Consider the following 24,131-nt stretch of genomic DNA (forward strand, 5'->3'; position numbering starts at 1 on the left):
CCTGATAAATAAATGCAATTTAATTTTTTTTTAGAATTTTAAAATAACATGTTCAGATAACTGTTTCCAATGAATTTCATAAAAATCTACATAGGGGTACATTACTTCAGTAGTGCCTGTAATGAAAATTAATATGGAAATCCTTAACTAATTTGCCTTTTCTCATTACTCTATTGATTCAACAAAAAAAAAGTTACCTAAACCCCAAAAATCTAGGACTAAGGACCCACCTTAATTTCGCTACGGGTTCAACCTCCTCCCCTGAAAAAAAACTTCTACCCACTTTCATTTTCTATATTGCCTGGAATTCCAATGTATATAACGAAAGTTCGCTTTATTCGACGAACGAGTTAATGTGCATTGATTAATTCCCGGGTTTATGTCAAATATATTATATCTGACATGTATTCATGTTTGCTCTGACGGCCGGTGAGTGATTAGCTACGTACATGTAATTAACCACATTGTAGACGTGAGTCAGGCCTGGTTGTATATTACAGAGTAGAAGGAGGTAGGTACATGTAGTAGACTGCTTGCCTGTTTTATAACGGTGTCCATTAACACTTGTAATGGAGGACAGTCAGATATTGTATATATTAAACTATATCATGGATATTATAGAGGGTGCCCGGGTATCTCGCTTCTCACTGAACCGCTGCGACCCGATTTCGATCCCCGTGATCGACAGTGGTTGTATGTGAGAGGGTGTGGCGGTCGCCCGCTCGGACACGTGGGTTTACTCCGGTTTCCTCCCACATAAATGACCCCCTAGCGCAAACATCCGTGCATCAAAGAACCCCATGGGAAATAAGATTTCGAGCTTTCATGGATTATCCTTGGTACATTCATATTTATGTATGTAAATATTTATTTATTACATGTTCTTGAGTTTAGGCATGGTTCACCCCCTCCCCACTGATATACATGTATAGACTATGGCTTGGTTGTATTACTTTGGACACTGACCATAAAGTTCTCTTCAATTAACCAGCTTATGCTGGCGTATAAGTTTCACAATTCAGAATCATTCTAATTACGCATAACTGATTCATTATCTTTTTTTTTTTCAGTGTTGGTGATGAAATAACAATCAGACATGATATCGGTGGTGATGATGGCAAGTATTTTAGCTAGCCTGAATTGTATATAGACTTACTATTTTGATCAAAATCAAAATTTGACCCATGTTTGTTATTAATGTTGCCATGGGTACATTGTGGGTGCGATTTTCAACCTCTTTTCCATAACTGATGGACCAATTGCAACCAAGCTTGGTACAAGGTAGTTGCATGAACTATTGTTGTGTAGAAAATTCCTGTTTCTTCAAATGAGTGGTTATGTGTCATCTATGACAGGGAATATAGTGTATACTTGTTATATTTATATACCATACACAGCTCCTGGAATACTGATGGGACAAGGAAAGGGCTTAAAGTTTTACATAGGGGTATATAAAAAAAACATATCTTTAAAAATTTTCAATTCTAAAGCAAGAATGTAAATATTATTGGTCCAAAGTACATACATACCAATATAGCTTGTACATCTAGAAATCAAATTTAGTGCATATACAGGTAGTAATATCCCCTGTAAATAAACTTTGACTGTAGGTCACAGTAAAACATTTGGAAGTCCATACTTGGCTCAAATGTTTAGGGATTATGTGTGAGGTCCTTGAACCAAAGTCAGAAATATTTGTGGAAGCCTAATGTTGAGTGTTTGACGCTCATACATGCACTTCACACAAAGGATTGATCATAAACAGGTGATTCAATATGTAATGATCCTAAACTAAGTTGTTATAGACATAACTTTGTAATGTACAACTATTAGAAGTCCATACTGCTGTGCTTGACACAAGGATTTTCAATGACCAACATCAGGGACACCAATGAAAACAATTAAAACATTTTTGTGGGCCATAACCTTATAGTTAAAAGTCCATACTAGGCACAAAAGTTGACAGTCAGTGCGTTATAACCATGGATGAATGTAAATTAGCCAAATCTCATTTGCTTCATGCCATATCTTCATAATGTTATTGTTGATTCTCATACATATTTGACTCAAGTGTTCCTTATCATCAGACAGTACTAGTTTGCAAGTCTTTTGACCACTGGTAACACAAAACCTGAAGCCATTCCAATCAGTTCTTTTGAACATGCACTCATTGCATCAACAACAAGCAACTCTTCTTATCTGAGGTCTTTGTTGTGTAATACTAAGGCTCATAGGTAATGATTACAAATCTAAAATAAATCAAAAACAACACCTGCTCTAATTTGTAATTAAGGACACTTGCTTCAAACAAAACAAACTTCTATGTCATGTCTGTACAAAGTGTGAATAAATGTGCAGAACATACACGAATATACAAACTGAATTAAGTCAAGTTCATCAAATTATCAGTGTTTACTTGGTATTTGTTTTCAGAGCAATCTCATAATTAAAGACACTCTTTTTATTGCTTGAGCTCTTTTCATGCTCTACAGTAAGAAAACTTTCGAACAGATCCTTATTTTGTTAAAAACTGTAAAAATTGAAACTCTTGAAAAGGAGGTAGAAAAATGTGTTTGTATCAAGTGTCTTTAAGTTGATCTTTTGGTTACATGAGTCTCTAAGGTGACCTAATGTGATTGGTGGTTGTATGTTGTCTGTCATTCAATAATACTTGACTATAATCAACTTTATTTTTTTTTTTTGGGAGGGGAGAGATTTGGTATGGACCATCCTTTGAGAAAGGGAAAATATACTATTCTGAATTTCATGGTCACTACACCCCTAGAGCTTGAAAGTTGGGGTCAAAGCATTTAAATACCATAGCCAATTTGGAAATTCATTTTCTTCTCCAGAACCACTGGGCCAATTTCAACCAAACTTGACACAAAGCATCCTTAGGTGAGGGTCTTTCTTGTGTGGTCAAAAGAGTGGTCATGCCCCCTTCAAAGGGGAGATAATCACAAAAATGCAAAAATAGGGTGGGATCATTTAAAAATCTTCTTCTCAAGAACCACTGGGCCAGGAAAGTAGAATTGTCCTGACATTGTGCAGATTCAAGATTGTTCAAATCATGACACCCCCCCCCCCCCCCCCCCCCCCCCAGGGTATGATGGCATCAAAATAGGGGATCAAAGTTTTACATACAAATATATAGGGAGAAAGTCTTTTAAAATCTTCTTCTCAAACACCACTTGGCCAAGAAAGTACAAATTTACATGAAATCTTCCTGACATAGTGCAGATTCAAGTTTGTTAAAATCATGCCCCCCCCCCCCCCCCTCACCCACCCCCACCCCCTACAGGATCAAAGTTTTACATACAAATATATATGGAAAATCTTTGAAATTTACATGGCAGCTTCTTGACACAGTGTATATTCAAGTTTGTTCAAATCATGGCCCCCCCAGGGATAGGATGGGGCCACAACAGGGGATCAAAATTTTACATATTTGTATATAGAGAAATTTTAAAAAAATCTTCTCAAGAACCATTGAGCCAAAGAAGTTTACATTTACATGAAAGCTTCCTGACATAGTGCATATTCGAGTTTGTTCAAATCATCGCCCCAGGAGTAGGATGGGGCCACAATAGGGGATCAAAATTTTACATACTTAGATATAGAGAAATTTTTTAAAAATCTTCTTTTCAAGAACCATTGGGCCAAAGAAGTTTACATTTACATGAAAGCTTCCTGACATAGTGCAGATTCAAGTTTGTAAAAATCATGGCCCCCGGGTGGCCTCCACAATAGGGACCAAAGTTTTACATGCAAATATACATGGAAAATCTTAAAATATGGGCCAAGGTGACTCAGGTGAGTGATGTGGCCCATGGGCCTCTTGTTTGTCTTTTGACATAGGCCTTTGATGTTTGGTACGTGGGTATACCATGATAATACAGTGTGTCATGTGTCATATTTGGTGACCTTTGAACTTGACCTTTTATATAAAAGTCAATTAATAGAATTTTTGGGCTAGGTCTTTGATATTTGGTATGTGGGTAAACCAGAATAAGACAGTGTGTCATGTGCCATTTTTGCTGATCCTTTGACCTTTTATGTACATGTAACGGTCAACTAAATATTTTGTTTGAGTATTTTTGTTTTCCAGAACATAACTTTTTAGTCTTTTGACATAGGCCTTTGGTAATTGGTATTTGGTATACCATGATAAAACAATGTGTCAGTGTCATTTTTGATGACATCTGAACTTTTTTATAAAGGTCAAATAGAATTTTTGGGCTAGGCCTTTAATATTTGGTATGTGGATATACCATGAGAAGACAGTGTGTCATGTGTCATTTTTGCTGACCTTTGACATTGACCTTCATTCCAAGGTAAAATAATAGAATTTTTGGAGCAATTTTATTTGTCTGGAACATAACTTGGTCTTTTGACATAGGCCTTTGATATTTGGTATGTTTGCAAGTTTAATTTTCTATAATATGTTTACAACACTGTTCCTTGTTTGAAGCTCATATAGATATAGGCAAATGTTATCTACCATAAGTCTTAATTTTTCACTTTAAAGATGCCCTAAAAAATGTTGTTTTAAAAAAAATGGAAAATATAAAGGGATGTATCAGTTTTACTGCCTAGTTATGAAAGATATGATAAACAATATGTAAGTATACATAGGTCACAAAGCCAAAAACAAAGCAATTTTAGATTTACAGAAGCATGATTTTCAAAAATTTATTTCAAAAGATTATATGAACAAAATTAAGGCTATTGTGGATTTAAACTGTGTTATCCACTGAGCTACAAAGATAGACAAGGAAATTGATCAATATGAATAATTTCACAAAATATTTTAATCAGCTTATGGAATATTGTCATAAACAGTATAAGTCTTGGTATTATGAGACACCTAAAAGATTCATGACCCCTTTTGTAAGGGGTCCGACTCTAGTGTGAAACTCAAATAGGTATAGAGTAAAATAATATATTTGATATTTAAAATGAATATATTCTTCATCTGTGTATTGTGGAGGAATATTGTATGCATGATTTTGATATCCATCAAAATTGTGACATTCACTACCATTGGTTCAGGGGTTCAGACTTTAGGGTGGGGCCAAGATGGGTATATATACTGGTACATACATGTATACTAAACTGCATTTAATCTTTTAAGATAATTTTGTACACCTGTGCATTGTAAAGAAATATTGTTTGCACAGTTATAAAATGCATGTGCACATGTAGTTGCTACCAAATTTGTGAAATTTTCTACTTAATTTGGGCTAGGAGTTCAGGCTTTAGTGTGGGGCTCAAATGGGTATATATAGTGAAAATATATTTCAACTTGTAGACTTTTATCTGTGCATTATTTCCCTGGGCAGGTGGATCAGGTGTTATCTAGAGTGGAGTTCTAATGAGTATATATTGAAAATGCATTTAATTTTTAAGAATTATCTTCTTTACTTCTATTTCTGAGTATTGTGGCTAAAGGATAACATGTACCACTTTACACCAGTTGTGTTTCTACCCTTGTGTCAGGGATCTGGGGCACAGCTACAAATGTACATGTAAATAGGTAAAAAAAATTATGTTTTATCAGTAAGGTAATCGTTTTTACATCAATACATTATGACATGACATGACCCCTGAACTAGTTCCTGATGTACTCTATGCATGGTGTGGATGACATGACATGACCCCTGGACTAGTTCCTGATGTACTATATGCATGGTGTGGATGACATGACATGACCCCTGGACTAGTTCCTGATGTACTATATGCATGGTGTGGATGACATGACCCCCTGGACTTAAGTTCCTGATGTACTCTATGCATGGTGTGGATGACATGACATGACCCCTGGACTAGTTCCTGATGTACTATATGCATGGTGTGGATGACATGACATGACCCCTGGACTAGTTCCTGATGTACTATATGCATGGTGTGGATGACATGACATGACCCCTGGACTAGTTCCGGATGTACTATATGCATGGTGTGGATGACATGACATGACCCCTGGACTAGTTCCTGATGTACTATATGCATGGTGTGGATGACATGACATGACCCCTGGACTAGTTCCGGATGTACTATATGCATGGTGTGGATGACATGACCCCCTGGACTAGTTCCTGATGTACTATATGCATGGTGTGGATGACATGACATGACCCCTGGACTAGTTCCGGATGTACTATATGCATGGTGTGGATGACATGACATGACCCCTGGACTAGTTCCGGATGTACTATATGCATGGTGTGGATGACATGACATGACCCCTGGACTAGTTCCTGAGGCTTCATGGAGCAGCAGTCAGGTAGTGAAATACAGTTAATTATTTTTAAAATGCTCTTTAGACTTGAACATTGAAAAAAATGAATCTAAATAGTTAAGGACAATTAACTTTCATTATTAGGTCACTGGAGAACTGTTGTCATGCACTTCAGGTGAACAAACATTTTTTAACCATGGCTATATCTTTTGAGACAAAGAGGACAGCTACATGCAGGCTTTGATAATTCACATAATGATTCTTCAGATCAAGCCTTTGGCCGAGTGACCTTGTCTATTGACCTACTTTCAAAAACATTTAGCCTTAACTATGTAACCGGAAGTAGAATTCTTTAGTGATTAAGTATTAAAGTTACCAGCCAACTTGGCTTATAGTGGTACTCTACCTCCAGCTATCAAAGATCAACCCAGGTAAGGGAATTTCTGAACTATGATCAACCTAAATGAAAACACTGTTTAAAGTTTTATAAGTTTAATAAAGTGAGAATTAACCTTTGTAAATGATAACAAGTAATAAGTAATGATCAAAATATAACAAGTAGTAAAGTCTATGGAAATTTCACAGAAACGAATAAAGTTATATCAGAAATATGATTTAATTTAGCAAATGAACAACAATAATCTCAATGAATAGATAAGTTCATGAAAAATTAACTAATTTAAAAAAAAAATGGCAGGAATGTAGAAGACTGAAAAAAATGTATGTCCCTACTGGGCCTCCTTACTTAGACAAATGCTCAAAAATCCTACTCTATAAATAAACCAGTGAGGTGGAAAATATAAGAGAGATGAGCTACATCACCCAATATGAACTCTACTATAAACACTCTAGAGTTAACTATCAACAATAAGGTAAAGTCTGGGCTCTAAAAATAACTGACCCAGAAAATAAACAACACCAAAAATATAAAGGGCAAAATAATAATAAATAGTGGTTCTAGAATTTACACCTGTTATCTACATATCCTTAGACCAGGCTGGACTTGGTAAGGGGAAACTTAAACTTTATAAAATCTACATCCTAAGCTTATTCCTACACTAACTTATGAAAAACATGCAACTAAAGCAAAATATTAGAGTGCTGTTAAATTATAAGATTTTCCTAACACAAAGGTACTGATGAAGTAATGCTGATAAACCATGATGTTTTCTTGCACAGTAAAGAGGAACTAACCATGAGGTCGTGTTCCCCAACCCAAGTGAAGAAAAACTACACGAACACGGCTTTAAATACCCTAGTTAGGCCCAAAAATAGAAGCCAATAAATATCAAAGATCCTGAGACTAACTTAGCCAATCAGAACACAGCTATCAAAAGTACTATGGAAAGACTGCCAATATGGCTGACACTTCCTGTTTTAAAAGTAAAACATGTGGAATGTCAACACATGACCTAACTTAAAAACAACCAACAATAAAGGGGTTTTACGTAATTAACAACTGAAAATTCAAAGTAAATAGAATTATCATACTGAAATACCAGCAAAACTAGCGAAATAGAGATTACGAAACCAAGGCTGTAAAAAAAAAAATCAAAACTGCTACAACTATAAGGGGGATAGGGATTTGATGTTTCACATAGAGATGCTTCATGACCAAACCTTTCATTTGATACCAAGACCTGTAACTTAGTGGTCTTATATGATAAACGATACCCGTATGTTTCTCGACTTGAGGAGAATATGGAAATAGAAAGTCTTTGGGACGAAACCATTGACGATGTTATCTTGTCTCAAGCTTCAAGTGAGATTCAGTGCGAATATCTATTTAGAGAACATAGTCTGAGTGAGAGTCAGTTATCCGTGTTTGATATGTGCAATTTTGATCTGTAGGAACTTCATACAGTGGACAGTGATGTTGTTTTTAGCTCACCTGAGCTAAAAGCTCAAGTGAGCTTTTCTGATCACCCGTATTCCGGCGTCTGTCCGTCTGTAAACTTTTAAAAAATCTTCCTCTCAAGAACCACTGGGCCAGAAAAGATGAAATTTATAGATAAGCTTTATTAGGTAGTGCAAATTTTAAATTGTTAAAATCATGGCCCCCGGGGGTTGGATGGGGCCACAAGGGGGGATCAAAGTTTTACATACAAATATATAGGAAAAATCTTTAAAAATCTTCTTCTCAAGAACCACTAAGCCAGAGAAGCTGAGATTTATATGAAAGCTTCCTGATATAGTTCAGATTCTAAATTGTTAAAATAATGGCCCCCGGGGGTCACAATAGGGGATCAAAGTTTTACATACAAATTATATATAGAAAAAATCTTTAAAAATCTTCTTCTCAAGAACCACTGAGCCAGAAAAGCTGAGATTTATATGAAAGCTTCCTGATATAGTGCAGATTCTAAATTATTAAAATCATGGCCCCCGGGGGTCGGATGGGGCCACAATAGGGGGTCAAAGTTTTATGAAAGCTTTCTGATATAGTGCAAATTCAGGTTTGTTAAAATCATGGTACCCGGGGGTCGGATGGGGCCACAATAGGGGATCAAAGTTTTACATACAAATATATAGGGACAATCTTTAAAAATCTTCTTCTCGAGAACCACTGAGTCAGAATAGCTGGTATTTACATGAAAGCTTCCTGATATAATTCAGATTCAAGTTTGTTAAAATCCTGGTCCCTGGGGGTTAGATGTTGCCACAATAGGAGATCAAAGTTTTACATACAAATATATAGGAAAAATCTTTAAAAATCTTCTTCTCAAGAACCACTGAGCCAGAGAAGCTGAGATTTATATGAAAGCTTCCTCATATAGTACAGATTTTAAATTGCTAAAACCATGGCCCCGGGGGGTCGGATGGGGTCACAAGGGAGGGATCAAAGTTTTACATACAAACATATAGGAAAAATCTTTTAAAATCTTCTTCTCAAGAACCACTGAGCCAGAAAAGCTGAGATTTATATGAAAGCTTTCTGATATAGTGCAAATTCAGGTTTGTTAAAATCATGGTACCCGGGGGTCGGATGGGGCCACAATAGGGGGATCAAAGTTTTACATACAAATATATTGGGAATATCTTTAAAAATCTTCTTCTCGAGAACCACTGAGTCAGAATAGCTGGTATTTACATGAAAGCTTTCTGACATAGTGCGGATTCAAGTTTGTTCAAATCATGGCCCCTGGAGGTAGGATGGGACCACAAGGGGTATCAAAGTTTTACATACAAATATATAGGAAAAATCTTGAAAAATCTTCTTCTCAAGAACCATTGGGCCAAGGAAGTTCACATTTACATGAAAGCTTTCTTACATAGTGTAGATTCAAGTTTGTAAAAACCATGGCCTCCAGGGGTTGGTTGGGGCCATAATAGGGACTACGGTTTTACATGCAAATATATATGAAAAGTCTTCTGATATGGACCAAGGTGACTCAGGTGAGCGATGTGGCCCACGGGCCTCTTGTTTCGAGAATGTGGGCAGGGTTTGAAGAAAAGTGTAGTTTATTTACAGACAACCCACACTTTCAACAAAAGATAGCGTGGATCTCGTGTGATGTAATTAAAACACACTATGGTACAAGGCTGTTTGTTGTATACACAGTGACTCTACGCTTGTTTGGGGTTTGAAATACACAAAAGGACTAGGTTTCAAGATTCACATCCATGGTTGCATTACCGTATATATTGTATCCCTTACCTGGGGCTAGGCACTATAGAGTTTAGTTCAGTGGTTAGAGCATCTGACTAGTGATGCAGGGATCCTGGGTTCGATTCCCAGTCCTGTCATATTTTTTCTCCTTTCCTGTGATGTTTGGTGGCGTTGACCACCCCTGGAAAGTATTGAAAGTATTGTCAGAGGCAAAATAATCTAGGTTTTGTGTCTTCAAGGAAGGAATGTAGTGGTTTGGACTGTGAATATCGACCTGGATAACTCAAAGGTTAGAGCAGCTGACTAGTAATGTAGGGGGTCCAAAGTTCAGTTCCCAGTTCACCCCCCCCCCCCCCCCCCCCCGATCGCGAATGCCTTTTCTGTTACAGTATTTACAAATACAGTAGATATTCGCGACCTATCGTTTTACTTACCCGGTGAATGTCTCAAAACTCCCCCCCCCCCCTAGTGACAGACAATCCTGAATCCAAATCTTAGAATATACGAGACTGGACAATCCTCCTGAAATGCATTATTGAAATCGACAACGAAACAGAATGTTACATGTAACGTCTACAACTCAACAGAACATTGCTAAGTAGTTGTTTGAAACTCTCCATTCCTTATAACCAATGGAGATTAACAAAAGAATGGCGTCACAGGTGGATCTTAAATACGAGATTGATTGATTGTATATTGTTTAACGTACCTCTCGAAAAATTTTCACCCATATGGAGACGTCAACATTGCCGGTGAAGGGGCTGCAAAAATTTAGGCCTATGCTTGGGGCTTATGGCCTTGAGCAGGGAGGGGTCTTTATCGCGCCACACCTTCTGTGACACGGGTCCTCGCTTTTTGGGGTCTCATCCGAAGGACCGGCCCATTTAATTGCCTTTTACGACAAGCAAGGGGTACTGAGGACCTATTCTAACCCGGATCCCCACGTGATTTAAAAAAAAAACACACCAAAAAGTTGCATATTAATTATGTTTAAACTTATAAAGATACACACTTCTGCGATAGAGATTTACCTTGAACGTGTATCTTTTGTATAAATAAAAGGTATGGGCAACAATTTTAAACATGATCTTTGATTTCATGCAATGATCTTGACCTCGTAAAAGAGATACTAGATCAGGGTCATGATTTAGTTTCAGGTTCGTGCAAAGGAACAACCTGGATGCGATTTTTGAAACGTTTTGTCCCAGTGACCATGAGTTTTAAGTATCACAATATTTACATTCAAAATTTTGTTCTTTTGTATTACTTGGGCATCATAATAAAGTTACACAATTTAAGGGGAGAGCAATTCTCGAAGACATTGATTGGAAATTAAGTGATGTTACTTTTTGAATTTGATGGAATACTTGCACGTAGTCATTTACTTAAATGAAAATGTTGCGGCTTTATTGGCATGAACTGAAACGCAAGTAACTTTAAAACTCATTAGGTATGATATTGAATCCATGATATTGAATCCATGATATTGAATCCAGTAATATTTTCTGCTCAAATCCACTCACAGAAATAGCATTTTGTACACTATGTGAACGATGTATGGTCTAGTTTTGTATGTTCTCATATGGTCCTGATCCATGTGCTGATTAACTGATCTATATTTTCACAACTGCACCCCGAGAGATTGATGTGAAATGACTGTCTGACCGCAGTGTGTCTATAAGGTGATTCTACACAATGTTGTCCTCTGAGTTAATTGACTTCAGTTCCTCTGAATCCTCTATCCATTGGTCTCCTTGATTTTATTCTAGATTTTGATACCTCTGGTGATTTCTCAAGCGTCCGATCCAGAGTTTTGTAAAGCTTCAAAGTCTACAAGGACCGAGGTCGCCAGGTGTCCAACTAGTGAATCTACATGGAAAGAAGCGGCAAGGAACAAGAACTGTCGGTCTTATAGCCATGACTGCCAAGGAAAACTGAAGTATCACTGTGTAATTAATCCGTGGCAGAATACAACGTTGGAAGTATGTGCACCAGAAACTGTAATTAAACACGGTAAGATAATGTGGAGATCGTGTGATGTAATTAAACACGGTAAAATAATGAGGATCTATGTGATGTAATTAAACACGGTAAGATAATGAGGATATCGTGTGAGGTAATTAAACACGGTAAGATAATGAGGATCTTGTGTGATGTAATTAAACACGGTAAGATAATGAGGATATCGTGTGATGTAATTAAACACGGTAAGATAATGAGGATCTCGTGTGAGGTACAAATGTAATTAAACACAATAAGATAATGAGGATCTCGTGTGAGGTAATTAAACACGGTAAGATAATGAGGATCTCGTGTGAGGTACAAATGTAATTAAACACGATAAGATAATGAAGATCTCGTGTGATGTAATTAAACACGATAAGATAATGAAGATCTCGTGTGGTGTAATTAAACACGGTAAGATAATGAGGATATCGTGTGATGTAATTAAACACGGTAAGATAATGAGGATATCGTGTGATGTAATTAAACACGGTAAGATAATGAGGATCTCGTGTGATGTAATTAAACACGATAAGATAAAGAGGATCTCGTGTGATGTAATTAAACACGATAAGATAATGAGGATCTCGTGTGATGTAATTAAACATGGTGATATAGTGGGGATCTCGTGTGATGTAATTAAACACGGTAAGATAATAAGGATCTCGTGTGATGTAATTAAACACGATAAGATAATGAGGATCTCGTGTGATGTAATTAAACACGGGAAGATAATGAGGATATCGTGTGAGGTAATTAAACACGGTAAGATAATGAGGATCTCGTGTGATGTAATTAAACATGGTAAGATAATGAGGATCTCGTGTGAGGTACAAATGTAATTAAACACAATAAGATAATGAGGATCTCGTGTGATGTAATTAAACACGATAAGATAATGAAGATCTCGTGTGGTGTAATTAAACACGATAAGATAATGAGGATCTCGTGTGATGTAATTAAACACGATAAGATAATGAAGATCTCGTGTGGTGTAATTAAACACGATAAGATAATGAGGATCTCGTGTGATGTAATTAAACACGATAAGATAATGAAGATCTTGTGTGATGCAATTAAACACGGTAAGATAATGAGGATATCGTGTGAGGTAATTAAACACGGTAAGATAATGAGGATCTCGTGTGAGGTACAAATGTAATTAAACACGATAAGATAATGAGGATCTCGTGTGATGTAATTAAACACGATAAGATAATGAGGATCTCGTGTGATGCAATTTAACACGGTAAGATAATGAGGGTATCGTGTGATGTAATTAAACACGGTAAGATAATGAGGATCTTGTGTGATGTAATTAAACATGGTGATATAGTGGGGATCTCGTGTGATGTAATTAAACACGATAAGATAATGAAGATCTCGTGGATCTCGTGTGATGTAATTAAACACGATAAGATAATGAAGATCTCGTGTGATGTAATTAAACACGGTAAGATAATGAAGATCTCGTGTGATGTATGAAACCAAGTGAATCGCCTGACGTAAGTGTAGTGAATGTGAAAGTTCATTGTCTCAAACCACGCTCCAAAGTATACTCCGCTTACTCCTACCCGTGACAGGGTGATCACAGGAAGTCTCATATGAATATTTATTAAATTGTGACGTCATCTTTAAGCCAATGGAGAGGTTTCTTTACCAGGTCGAGAAAACTATTTAAGGTGGCTCATTACACCAAAATTTTATTTAATGGCTCGCAAGAGCATCTCCTATGAAGATAAAAGCTCTATTTTATGTGATTTTGTGTGTGGTTTTTTTTAACAAGTCTTGAAATATTTCTTTTTGTGTAGGGAGCCACTTTAATATATCGTTGTAGATTGACCTTTACCACGTGTTCGTAGTAAAATATGAGTACATAGTGGACCAACATGCTTTGCTATCCATTGATCGGTCGCAGTCTACACTACTATGCGCAATAACAATAATGTCCATTTATGGTACATTCCTCAACTTGTTTGTAGTAAGAGTTAAGAAGAAACACTTTGTTAGGCTCTCATGGCGGTATCTTGTGTTATATAAATTTCATTTTAGAAAATAATTGAGGGTATTGACAGCAACGCTTCACGCTGGCATACGTCAGCATTAATGATTCATGAAAAGAATTGTGGACGCGAAGCGTTGCAGTTCATACTGTCATATATTTTCAAAAATGAAGTTTATATTTACATTCTATTTTCGTTTTTGTCGGAATCCCCAGCTGCTAAAATAAACGAACACTATGTACTACTTTTATGAAGATCCATACGAGCATTGTTCACAATTGCAGCACATTCATAAGGAAATGGTTATCACCGGGTATTACAATTTGTAATGATTCCGTATGCAAAAACACTAGAAATGTAAATATTCAACCGATAGAGACGTCGGTACCGTCTGTTCTTAGATCCTTTGCATGCCTCCCTTCCATCTTTATGTATGTAGAAGTAACCACTATATAAATACTAAATACTGTGCTGTATAAACACTTTGAGTAACTTCTGTGTTCTCATTCCAGGTCACTGTGCTGAGTATAATCTACGCGGTGGAAAAATACAGGAGTTCTATGTCAAGTCATGCAAAAAGTGTGTCAGAGATTATGTGTCGACAGAGGCTTATAAATGTATGTTATTTCTTCATATTTACATTAATATTTCCAATGTTTTTGCCTTTGATATATCTACCAATTGCAATGATAGCCATTTTCTCATGAATGCGATGCAGTTGTGAACAAATATGTAGGAATTTTGATAAATATAGTACGTCTATTTATACGACAGGGGATTCTGAGAGAAATGAAAGTACATGTGAAGTGTGAAATTGTGAATATAAAAAAAAAATCAGTTTTGAAAATGCATAAGGGTATGAACTGCAACGCTTCGCACTGGCGTACTTTTCAGGAAGCCTATCTTCTTAAGTATTTCTTAATGATATCCTAATGCTTTGCATGCTAAATAGTTCATCAAAAAATCAGTCACATATACAAGGGAATGTGGCCCTTCAAATGGGAATACTGCGTCCTTAATCAAGTAAGAATGGGAATGGCGTAAGTACTCGAGAGTCAGTATATATGTATTTACTACATAAATTGTACTTATAGAATGGTATTCTTATGATGATGACGTCTAACGGTCCATTGGAAACTCGATGCTGGACTGAACAGTCCGAAATTGATCATTCAGTGGACCGGGTAGTCCGAACATTGAAGCTGCACTTCTCATTATTGAAAAATTCTACAAGATCGCCATTTCGAACTTGACATGAAACATATAACTATGAAAAAAAGAGAACAATTTTGTTTCAATGTTGCAATTTTTGTTTCTCCTTGAATTTTGTTCTAGGTTGCTGACGAATAAACAAAAAGAGTTTATTTTGTTTTATTGGTTCGTAAATAGACTTTGAGTTACTCTCTAATCGTTCTCTCACAAACTGGTGACATTGCTGTCTTCCAATATCTTTTACCGTTCTAACTGTTTCTGCAACCTTTTTGTCAACAATATCCCGTGTGTCCAAGATCAGTAAATCCTCGCTCTGTTAAAAAAAAGGATCGCCCATATCTGAATAGAAAGATTTTACATGCTTTGCAAATGTGTTTTGTCGACTCTTGACCTGTTCGTGGTGCCTTACATCTGGTCCTTTGCTTTCATCTTTCTTTATTTGTTCCTGAACAGATTCGAATCATTTATTACTCTGGCTATTTCTGGACCAGATACCATCCACCGTTGCAGCTGAGCCATATTCTCTGTAAGGCCGATTGCTCCACCATCTCCTTCACTAACGTATTGTTCTGCTCATGTGCCTGATCTAATGCTATCGATGAAAATCTATTGTGAGATTTCTACACAACAAAATTCCCATTCTGAAACTCCTTGTAAACTTCTGGCGCATTATCCTGTAGCGTAATCATGTCACATAAGTGAATAGGTAACCATCTAGCATAGTTTGGATGATCGAGCGCAAAGAACCAAGGAATAAGAAGTGAAATTGAGTCTTTATACAGTTGGAAATTACCGTCTCTCAATGATATGATGAAAACTAATATTGCAATTTCAAACCTCAACGTTAAAGACCAATAGTTGAAAAGGAACTTTCAATTTTTCTTTGTTCATGCCATTCTTCGAATATTAGCTGATAATTTCCAGGGTCCTGTTCTGTTATATGTCTATCATAAGACCGCTTCATCAAAATATATAAAGAGCAAGCAGTCACCTCATGTGCGTGTCTTGTCCGTTTCACGTGGGATGCTTTGAGGAATGAATTGGCGGTACCTGAACTTGCTATATCAGCTTGACTTAGTGTACTGGTACATCCACTGTTGTCTAACCAATCACAAATTGTTCTAAATGCTGCAATTTTTAAGAGAAGACCACCAGATAAGATGACAACATGTTTCTCTGATTTTCATATGCATTTGTATCCTAAAATTCATCACCTCTTCAAGAATTATTAAAACACATAAAAACTTACATACACTATGTAAACATTACATCGCCTGCTTCATGTTCATGTCAATCCCGGCCGCGACACACCTAAGTCGTTAAAACAGGTAGTGACAGTTCCATCTCCAAACGCTCGGCATCAGGTGTGAATGTCACGGGTCCTCGGAGATGACTTTAAAAACGGATGACCCGTATCACAGTAGGTGTGGCACGCTAAAGAACCCTCACTGCTCAATGGCCGTAAGCGCCGAGCATAGGCCTATATCTGAAGCCCTTCACCGGTCTTGGTGATGTCTCCATATGAGTGAAAAATTCTCGAGTGAGACGTTAAGCAAGATACAATCATTCATGTCAAATATTTCAGGTACGATAGCCTGCGTGTGTCATTGTTACACGTAAAATTCAGAATGGTCTTGATTAATTTGTGAATTAATTGCTCAATCCCATGAACTCATTTGAAAACATGTATAAAGGTAATACTAATGAGCACCAGTTAAAGAAATGGTTGCCATATTGAACTGTTATCAATTCTAATCATTAAGGCTTCCACTTTCATCACAATAGATCAATTGTGTAAAATTTTGAACTCTTATCCTGAAAAGTAGTGTTGTTTTAAACAAACACGCAAACAGATATTCTATATGGTTGCCATTTTGAATATGGCGGCCATATTGAAATATTACAACTTTTAAACATTAGGGCTTCTAAAGCAACCACAATAGATCAATTACGTAAAATTCTGAACTCCTAGTATCAAAAATAGTGATTCTATCAAACAAAGATGAAAAAAGATGTGCCATATGGCGGCCATATTGAATTTTGAGAGTAGGTTCATTGCTAATATTGCTTGGTACACCTAAATGTACAACCATGCCAAATTTGGTGCTTTCCTCATCAAATGAACAATTTTTTCACTAATCAGCCAGACTATTGTATACATTTTCTTATATTCAAACTTTATAAAGGAAGTAATCAATATTGATAAAGATACGTGTATAATAGTAACGCAATCATTTATCCACGTGTATAAAACTGATAGCGATAAACGTCAGACTGAAGTCTCTGTAGTCAGTTGATAAACGTCAGATTGAAGTCTCTGCTGTCAGTTGATAAACGTCAGACTGAAGTCTCTATTGTCAGTTGATAAAACGTCAGACTGAAGTCTCTGTTGTCAGTTGATAAACGTCATACTGAAGTCTCTATTGTCAGTTGATAAAACGTCAGTCTGACCTCTATTGTCAGTTGATAAAACGTCAGACTGAAGTCTCTATTGTCAGTTGATAATCGTCAGACTGAAGTCTCTATTGTCAGTTGATAAAACGTCAGACTGAAGTCTCTGTTGTCAGTTGATAAACGTCATACTGAAGTCTCTATTGTCAGTTGATAAAACGTCAGACTGACGTCTCTATTGTCAGTTGATAATCGTCAGACTGAAGTCTCTATTGTCAGTTGATAAAACGTCAGACTGAAGTCTCTGTTGTCAGTTGATAAACGTCATACTGAAGTCTCTATTGTCAGTTGATAAAATGTCAGTCTTACCTCTATTGTCAGTTGATAAAACGTCAGACTGAAGTCTCTGTTGTCAGTTGATAAACGTCATACTGAAGTCTCTATTGTCAGTTGATAAAATGTCAGTCTGACCTCTATTGTCAGTTGATAAACATATCATATCCAATGTCGCCCTATAGCTGACTTGAACTTCGTAATGCCTCATATAACAAGTTTGGGGAAGAAATAGTTTTAAGTCAGCTATGGCGCAAAGCGTGATATGCCAATACTTGCTAAGTATCAGTTTACCTCGGGATCTTTGTGTTCACAGGCTGAACAGAGTAGCCCTATCTCGTTCAACCTGTACAAATGAAAGGGCAGAGACAATGTTCTATATCAGCTACTCCTTTATTAAAGAAACATTTCATCATTATAATTATTGATTACAATCCATATTACACAATATACAATCATAATTACAAACATTATCATAAAAGTTCACACAAAAATTAACGAAGCAAGTATACTCAATGTCTTACCCGTAGAAATGGAAGGGTAGAGACAAAAGTTCTGTATCAACTACTGACGAAATCTGTCTCTGTTCCTCGCATTCCAACATTCCTTTACATATTTGTTATTTAAATTATATCTTTGAAATCAGCACTATTAACATTGGCTTTTAATTCAAACTCAAAACCGTTAAAATTCTTTTCTTGAAAAATCTGTAATTTAGCCTTGCATACTCAACTACACTTCTAATTTTTTGCATAAACTTTAATTTCTTGTTTCTAGTAAATAATATATATAAATGCTTGACCTCTGGCCACTGAATTCTTATACTCCGCTTGGTTATATGTTTGTTCTGGCCAAAATCACATTCACCCTCATGACCTTGCAAACAAGCTATAAACAACCTCACGGTGAAAAGTTCATACATTTTTGTTCAGCATCTTACTGTTATCTTTGTTTCCCATGATTTTGTCAATGTCCATTAATTCATTATCCTTCTCCTATAATTCAGAATTCTATCATCTGTTTTATACATTGCAATCTTTGTTAAATGAGAAACGCCAGACTGAACTCTCTGTAGTCAGTTCATAAAAAGTCAGACTGAAGCCTCTGTTGTCAGTTGATAATCGTCAGACTAAGGTCTCTATTGTCAGTGGATAAACGTCAGCCTGAAGTCTCTATTGTCAGTTGATAAAACGTCAGACTGAAGCCTCTGTAGTCAGTTGAAAAACGTCAGACTTAAGCCTCTGTTGTCAGTTGATAAAACGTCAGACTGAAGTCTCTATTGTCAGTTGATAAAAGGTCAGACTGAAGTTTCTATTGTCAGTTGATAAACGTTAGACTGAAGCCTCTATTGTCAGTGGATAAACGACAGACTGAAGTCTGTATTGTCAGTTGATAAAACGTCAGACTGAAGTCTCTATTGTTAGTTGATAAAACGTCAGACTAAAGTCTCTATTGTCAGTTGATAAAACGTCAGACTGAAGTCTCTGTAATCAGTTGATAAAACGTCAGACTGAAGTCTCTATTGTCAGTTGATAATCGTCAGGCTGAAGTCTCTATTGTCAGTTGATAAAACGTCAGACTGAAGACTCTGTTGTCAGTTGATAATCGTCAGACTGAAGTCTGTATTGTCAGTTAATAAAACATCAGACTGAAGCCTCTGTTGTCAGTTGATAATCGTCAGACTGAAGTCTCTATTGTCAGTTGATAAAACGTCAGACTGAAGTCTCTATTGTCAGTTGATAAAACGTCAGACTGAAGTCTCTATTGTCAGTTAATAAAACATCAGACTGAAGCCTCTGTTGTCAGTTGATAATCGTCAGACTGAAGTCTCTATTGTCAGTTGATAAAACGTCAGACTGACGTCTCTATTGTCAGTTGATAAAACGTCAGACTGAAGTCTCTATTGTCAGTTGATAAAACGTCAGACTGAAATCTCTATTGTTAGTTGATAAAACGTCAGATTGAAGTCTCTGTAATCAGTTGATAAAACGTCAGACTGAAGTCTCTATTGTCAAGGGATAAAACGTCAGACCGAAGCCCTGTTGTCAGTTGATAATCGTCAGACTGAAATCTCTATTTTCAGTTGATAATCGTCAGGCTGAAGTCTCTATTGTCAGTTGATAAAACGTCAGACTGAAGCCTCTGTTGTCGGTTGATAAACGTCAGACTGAAATCTCTATTGTTAGTTGATAAAACGTCAGATTGAAGTCTCTGTAATCAGTTGATAAAACGTCAGACTGAAGTCTCTATTGTCAAGGGATAAAACGTCAGACCGAAGCCCTGTTGTCAGTTGATAATCGTCAGACTGAAATCTCTATTTTCAGTTGATAATCGTCAGGCTGAAGTCTCTATTGTCAGTTGATAAAACGTCAGACTGAAGCCTCTGTTGTCGGTTGATAAACGTCAGACTGAAATCTCTATTGTTAGTTGATAAAACGTCAGATTGAAGTCTCTGTAATCAGTTGATAAAACGTCAGACTGAAGTCTCTATTGTCAAGGGATAAAACGTCAGACCGAAGCCCTGTTGTCAGTTGATAATCGTCAGACTGAAATCTCTATTTTCAGTTGATAATCGTCAGGCTGAAGTCTCTATTGTCAGTTGATAAAACGTCAGACTGAAGCCTCTGTTGTCGGTTGATAAACGTCAGACTGAAATCTCTATTGCCAATTGATAAACCGTCACTGAAACTAATCATGTTTTCATGCGTTTTTGTGTTCTGTTGTCTATTTCAGACCAAGAGTGTTACGAAAAGGTTTACAAAGACCGTGAAAGAAAAGGCATCGAATTGTCCAACAGGTATAGGTACATGTATATACTTGTACATTATTAATCAGATCGTTATAACAACCGTAAAATGACATTAAACGAGACTGTTGAAACCCCTCTAACATCAACTTATTTGTCAGTAACCTGCCTCGATTTAAAACAATTTGCCGCACATTAAAGATTATGGAAACTTAGGGTATACTTTGTTGCAAACTTAACTGCAGTATTTAATGTCTGCATGGTAATGGTAATTTTAGAAGAAGAAAAACATTCGAACCTACCTTTTGCTGATTAACATTGAAGCTTCTTTTTATAACGAAGATTTAACTTTGATTTCCCCTCGCAATTCATTTTTATAAAAAGTAGAATATATAGCAACAGGACCATATTCGTGTATGGGTGAATGTAACGTTGAACCCGTACACTGTCTACAGGCTACATTTTCTGCTCGATTTATACTCAATTTGGGGGTAAAAAAGGTCAAATATTACTACAGAATTCATAGAAAAAGCGTGTAGAAATCTTCTCAAAATCCACAAAGGTGCAGAAAGCAAAATCTCCTTGCAGTGTAGATTCTAGTTTGTTCATTTCATGGCATTAGAAGCTAGGAGCATGAGTCACAAATATAAAATACCTTGGAAAATTATCTTCTAATCTTCAGAAGGAGTACAAATTAAATGTACAATATGCCAAATTCATATGCCCGTATCTTCATGAAGTGTAATGTCCAGTTTGTTCACGCAGTTGCCTCCTGGGTCTTGATCGTGCAACGACAAGGATTTTAAGTTTAACATTTGAATATACTGGAAATTAAAAATCTGAAAATCCTAATTGGCACAATATGTCACAGCAATCTGCTTTATATCCTCTTTAAGTTTGTTCACGCCATGGCCTTAGAGGCTGACACTATAGGCTGCTCAAAATAATCTATGAAATAAAAAATCGTCGTCAGAATCACAACGGTACGGAAGCCCATTTAGGACCTATTAAAATATTTTTATACCCCCCCCCCCCCGCAAACGAAGTTCAGGGGGGTATATAGGAATCTGTCTGTCTGTCCGTCTGTCTGTCTTGTCTGTCTGTCCATATGTCTGTCTGTTCAGATTCGTGTCCGAGCCATAACTTCTTTGTTCTTTGACATAGGCATACCATATTTGGCACACAGGTGGATCACCATGAGAAGATGTGTCGAGTACCTTTATGACCTTGACCCTTGACCTCAAGGTCAAAATTAAAGGTTTTTTACAATGGATTCGTGTCCGGGCCATAACTTCTTTGTTCTTTGACGTAGGCATACCATATTTGACACATGAGTGTATCACCATGAGACGAAGTGTCGGGTACCTTCATGACCTCTATATGACATTGAACTTTGACCTCAAGGTCAAAATTGATTATAGGGTTTTGACATAGTCATACCATAAGACATGGATGTATCACCATGAGACTATGTGTCATGTACATTCATGACCTCTTTATGACCTCTGCCCTGGATCTCAAGGTCAAAATTCATTCCTGTCTGCACCACCACTTTTTTTCTTTTGATATAGACTTTTCATTTTTGGTGTATGTTTAAGTCTCCATAAGACAATAAGACAAGGTCATTCAGTCAGCATACAAATATGTTGGTGGCCGGGGGGGGGGGGGGGTATCCTTTGTGAGTTTTACTCACAGTTTCTTATACCCATGCTTAATATTCTGCCCTCAGATAGCAGTTTAGAATAATGTGATCTCTGGAATGCCGATGGGTACCATCCTGTAACTGTAGAGTACTATGTTGTTTGAATTTGAAATAACGAATTCCAGAATTCGTTTTTACAGATTTGATTTGTTATTTCAAACTTTCAAATACGTTATAACGGATTAAAATTTGTTATAACGAATTTGTTGAATTTGTTATATCACATTTCAAAATTTGTTTTAGCGAATCAAATTTGAAAACACGAATTTAGAAATTGTTGTATCAAATTGTCAAATTCGATATAAGGATTTATGAAACTGTTGATATCAAATTATAGATTTTTTTTAATTCATTAACTTGGATTTAATTCATTAAAACGAACTTTAATACAATTTGTTAAAACAAGTAATTAATAAAATGTAGTTGAAGGAGGATGTCGCAAGATCAGACACCTGTTCTTTCCTCTGCAGGTATATCCAGGGGTTTGTACGGAAGCCCATTTAGGACCTATCAAAAATATATTTCTAATTTGAAATAACGAATTAAAGAATTCGTTATTTCGATTTTAATTCATTATTTCAAACATTAAATTTCGTTATAACGGATTCAATTCGTTATAACGAATTCTTAAACTTCGTAATAACGGATTTCAAAATTTGAAATAGCGAATTCAATTTGAAAAAACGAATTCCGAAATTCGTATATCAAATTGCATAATTCCTTACAACAAATTTTTAAAAACTTGTACTAATGAAAAGTTGATGATTACAACAGTCATCAATTTCATAACTCCTACAAAGAATACAAAATTAAGAGTTTGGCAAACACGGACCCCTGAATATACCTACCAAAGGTGGGATCAGGTGCCTGATATTGCGACATCTTCATCCAACTACATTTTATCAGCTACTCGTTTTAACAAATTGTATTAATTTGTTTTAATGAATCAAAATCCGATTTGAATTGAAAAATCTATATTTTAAATTATTTAATATATTCTTACTAATTCGTTATCACGAATTATTTACTAATTTAATATTAACGATTTATAAATCGTTATATCGAATTTGACAATTTGATATAACCATTTCTAAAATCCGCATTTTCAAATTTAATTCGTTAATATAAATTTTGAAATTTGTTATAACAAATTCAACAAATTTGTTATAACACAGTTAATCCGTTATAACGAATTTAAGTTTGAAATAACAAATCAAATCTGTAATAACGAATAACGTTATTTCAAATTCAAAAATATTTTTGATAGGTCCTAAATGGGCTTCCGTAGGTTCGTGTTTGCCCAACTCTTAATTTTGAATTCCTTAATTGAGTTATGAGATTGACCGCTGTACCTTATTTTTTGAAAAATTCGTTGTAACGAATTAGGGAATTTGATATAATGAATATCAGAACTTATTATTTCAAATTTAATTCGTTATTTCAAATTTTGAAATCTATTATTACAAAGTTTATGAATTATGTCTCCCCTTCAAAGGGGAGACATATTGTTTTTGTCATTTTTCTTATTCTTCTTCTTCAACCAAATTTTCTCCAGGCCCTAACTAGAGAACCCTTTGACTTTAAGACTTCACACTTGGAACATAAGGAAATGGTATGGAGGAGGAGTGCCCGCCCCCCAAACTTTTGACCCACTTATAAAGTCAACATATAGTCCAGGCCAATAGCTGAGAACCCTTTGACATTAAAACTTCAAACTTGGAATATGGAGAGATGATATGGAAGAGTGCACCAACATTTTCGACCTTGACCCGTTTCTTCATTCAAGGTCAAATTAAGAAAAATATGAATTTACCATAACTTTATAACGCTTTGACATTAAGACTTCAAACTTGGAATATGAGAAGGGGGAATGAGGAAAGGGGAATTCC

At 36.1% G+C, this 24,131-nt stretch overlaps 1 protein-coding gene across 4 annotated transcripts in view; it reads left to right on the forward strand.

Annotated features, from left to right (window-relative positions):
* The first annotated feature begins 333 nt into the window (after positions 1-333).
* LOC125674985 (uncharacterized) overlaps positions 334-24,131 on the forward strand; it is a 28,647-nt gene continuing 4,849 nt past the window's right edge. The window contains exons 1-6 of one of the 4 annotated variants that reach the window (XR_007370304.2): positions 341-511; positions 1,071-1,117; positions 11,621-11,864; positions 14,371-14,475; positions 20,528-20,591; positions 23,798-24,028. Coding sequence is in view for 3 of the 4 variants with exons in the window: in XM_048912442.2 (XP_048768399.1) it covers positions 1,097-1,117; positions 11,621-11,864; positions 14,371-14,475; positions 20,528-20,591 (434 nt within the window). In the remaining variant the exon portion in view is untranslated. Of the gene's footprint in view, positions 512-1,070; positions 1,118-11,620; positions 11,865-14,370; positions 14,476-20,527; positions 20,592-23,797; positions 24,029-24,131 lie in introns of all 4 variants that reach the window. The other 3 variants (XM_048912442.2, XM_048912441.2, XM_048912443.2) reach the window with 3 other exon arrangements.

The sequence above is a fragment of the Ostrea edulis genome, chromosome 3 (genome assembly GCF_947568905.1).
Source record: "Ostrea edulis chromosome 3, xbOstEdul1.1, whole genome shotgun sequence".
Classification (NCBI taxonomy): Eukaryota; Metazoa; Mollusca; class Bivalvia; order Ostreida; family Ostreidae; genus Ostrea; species Ostrea edulis.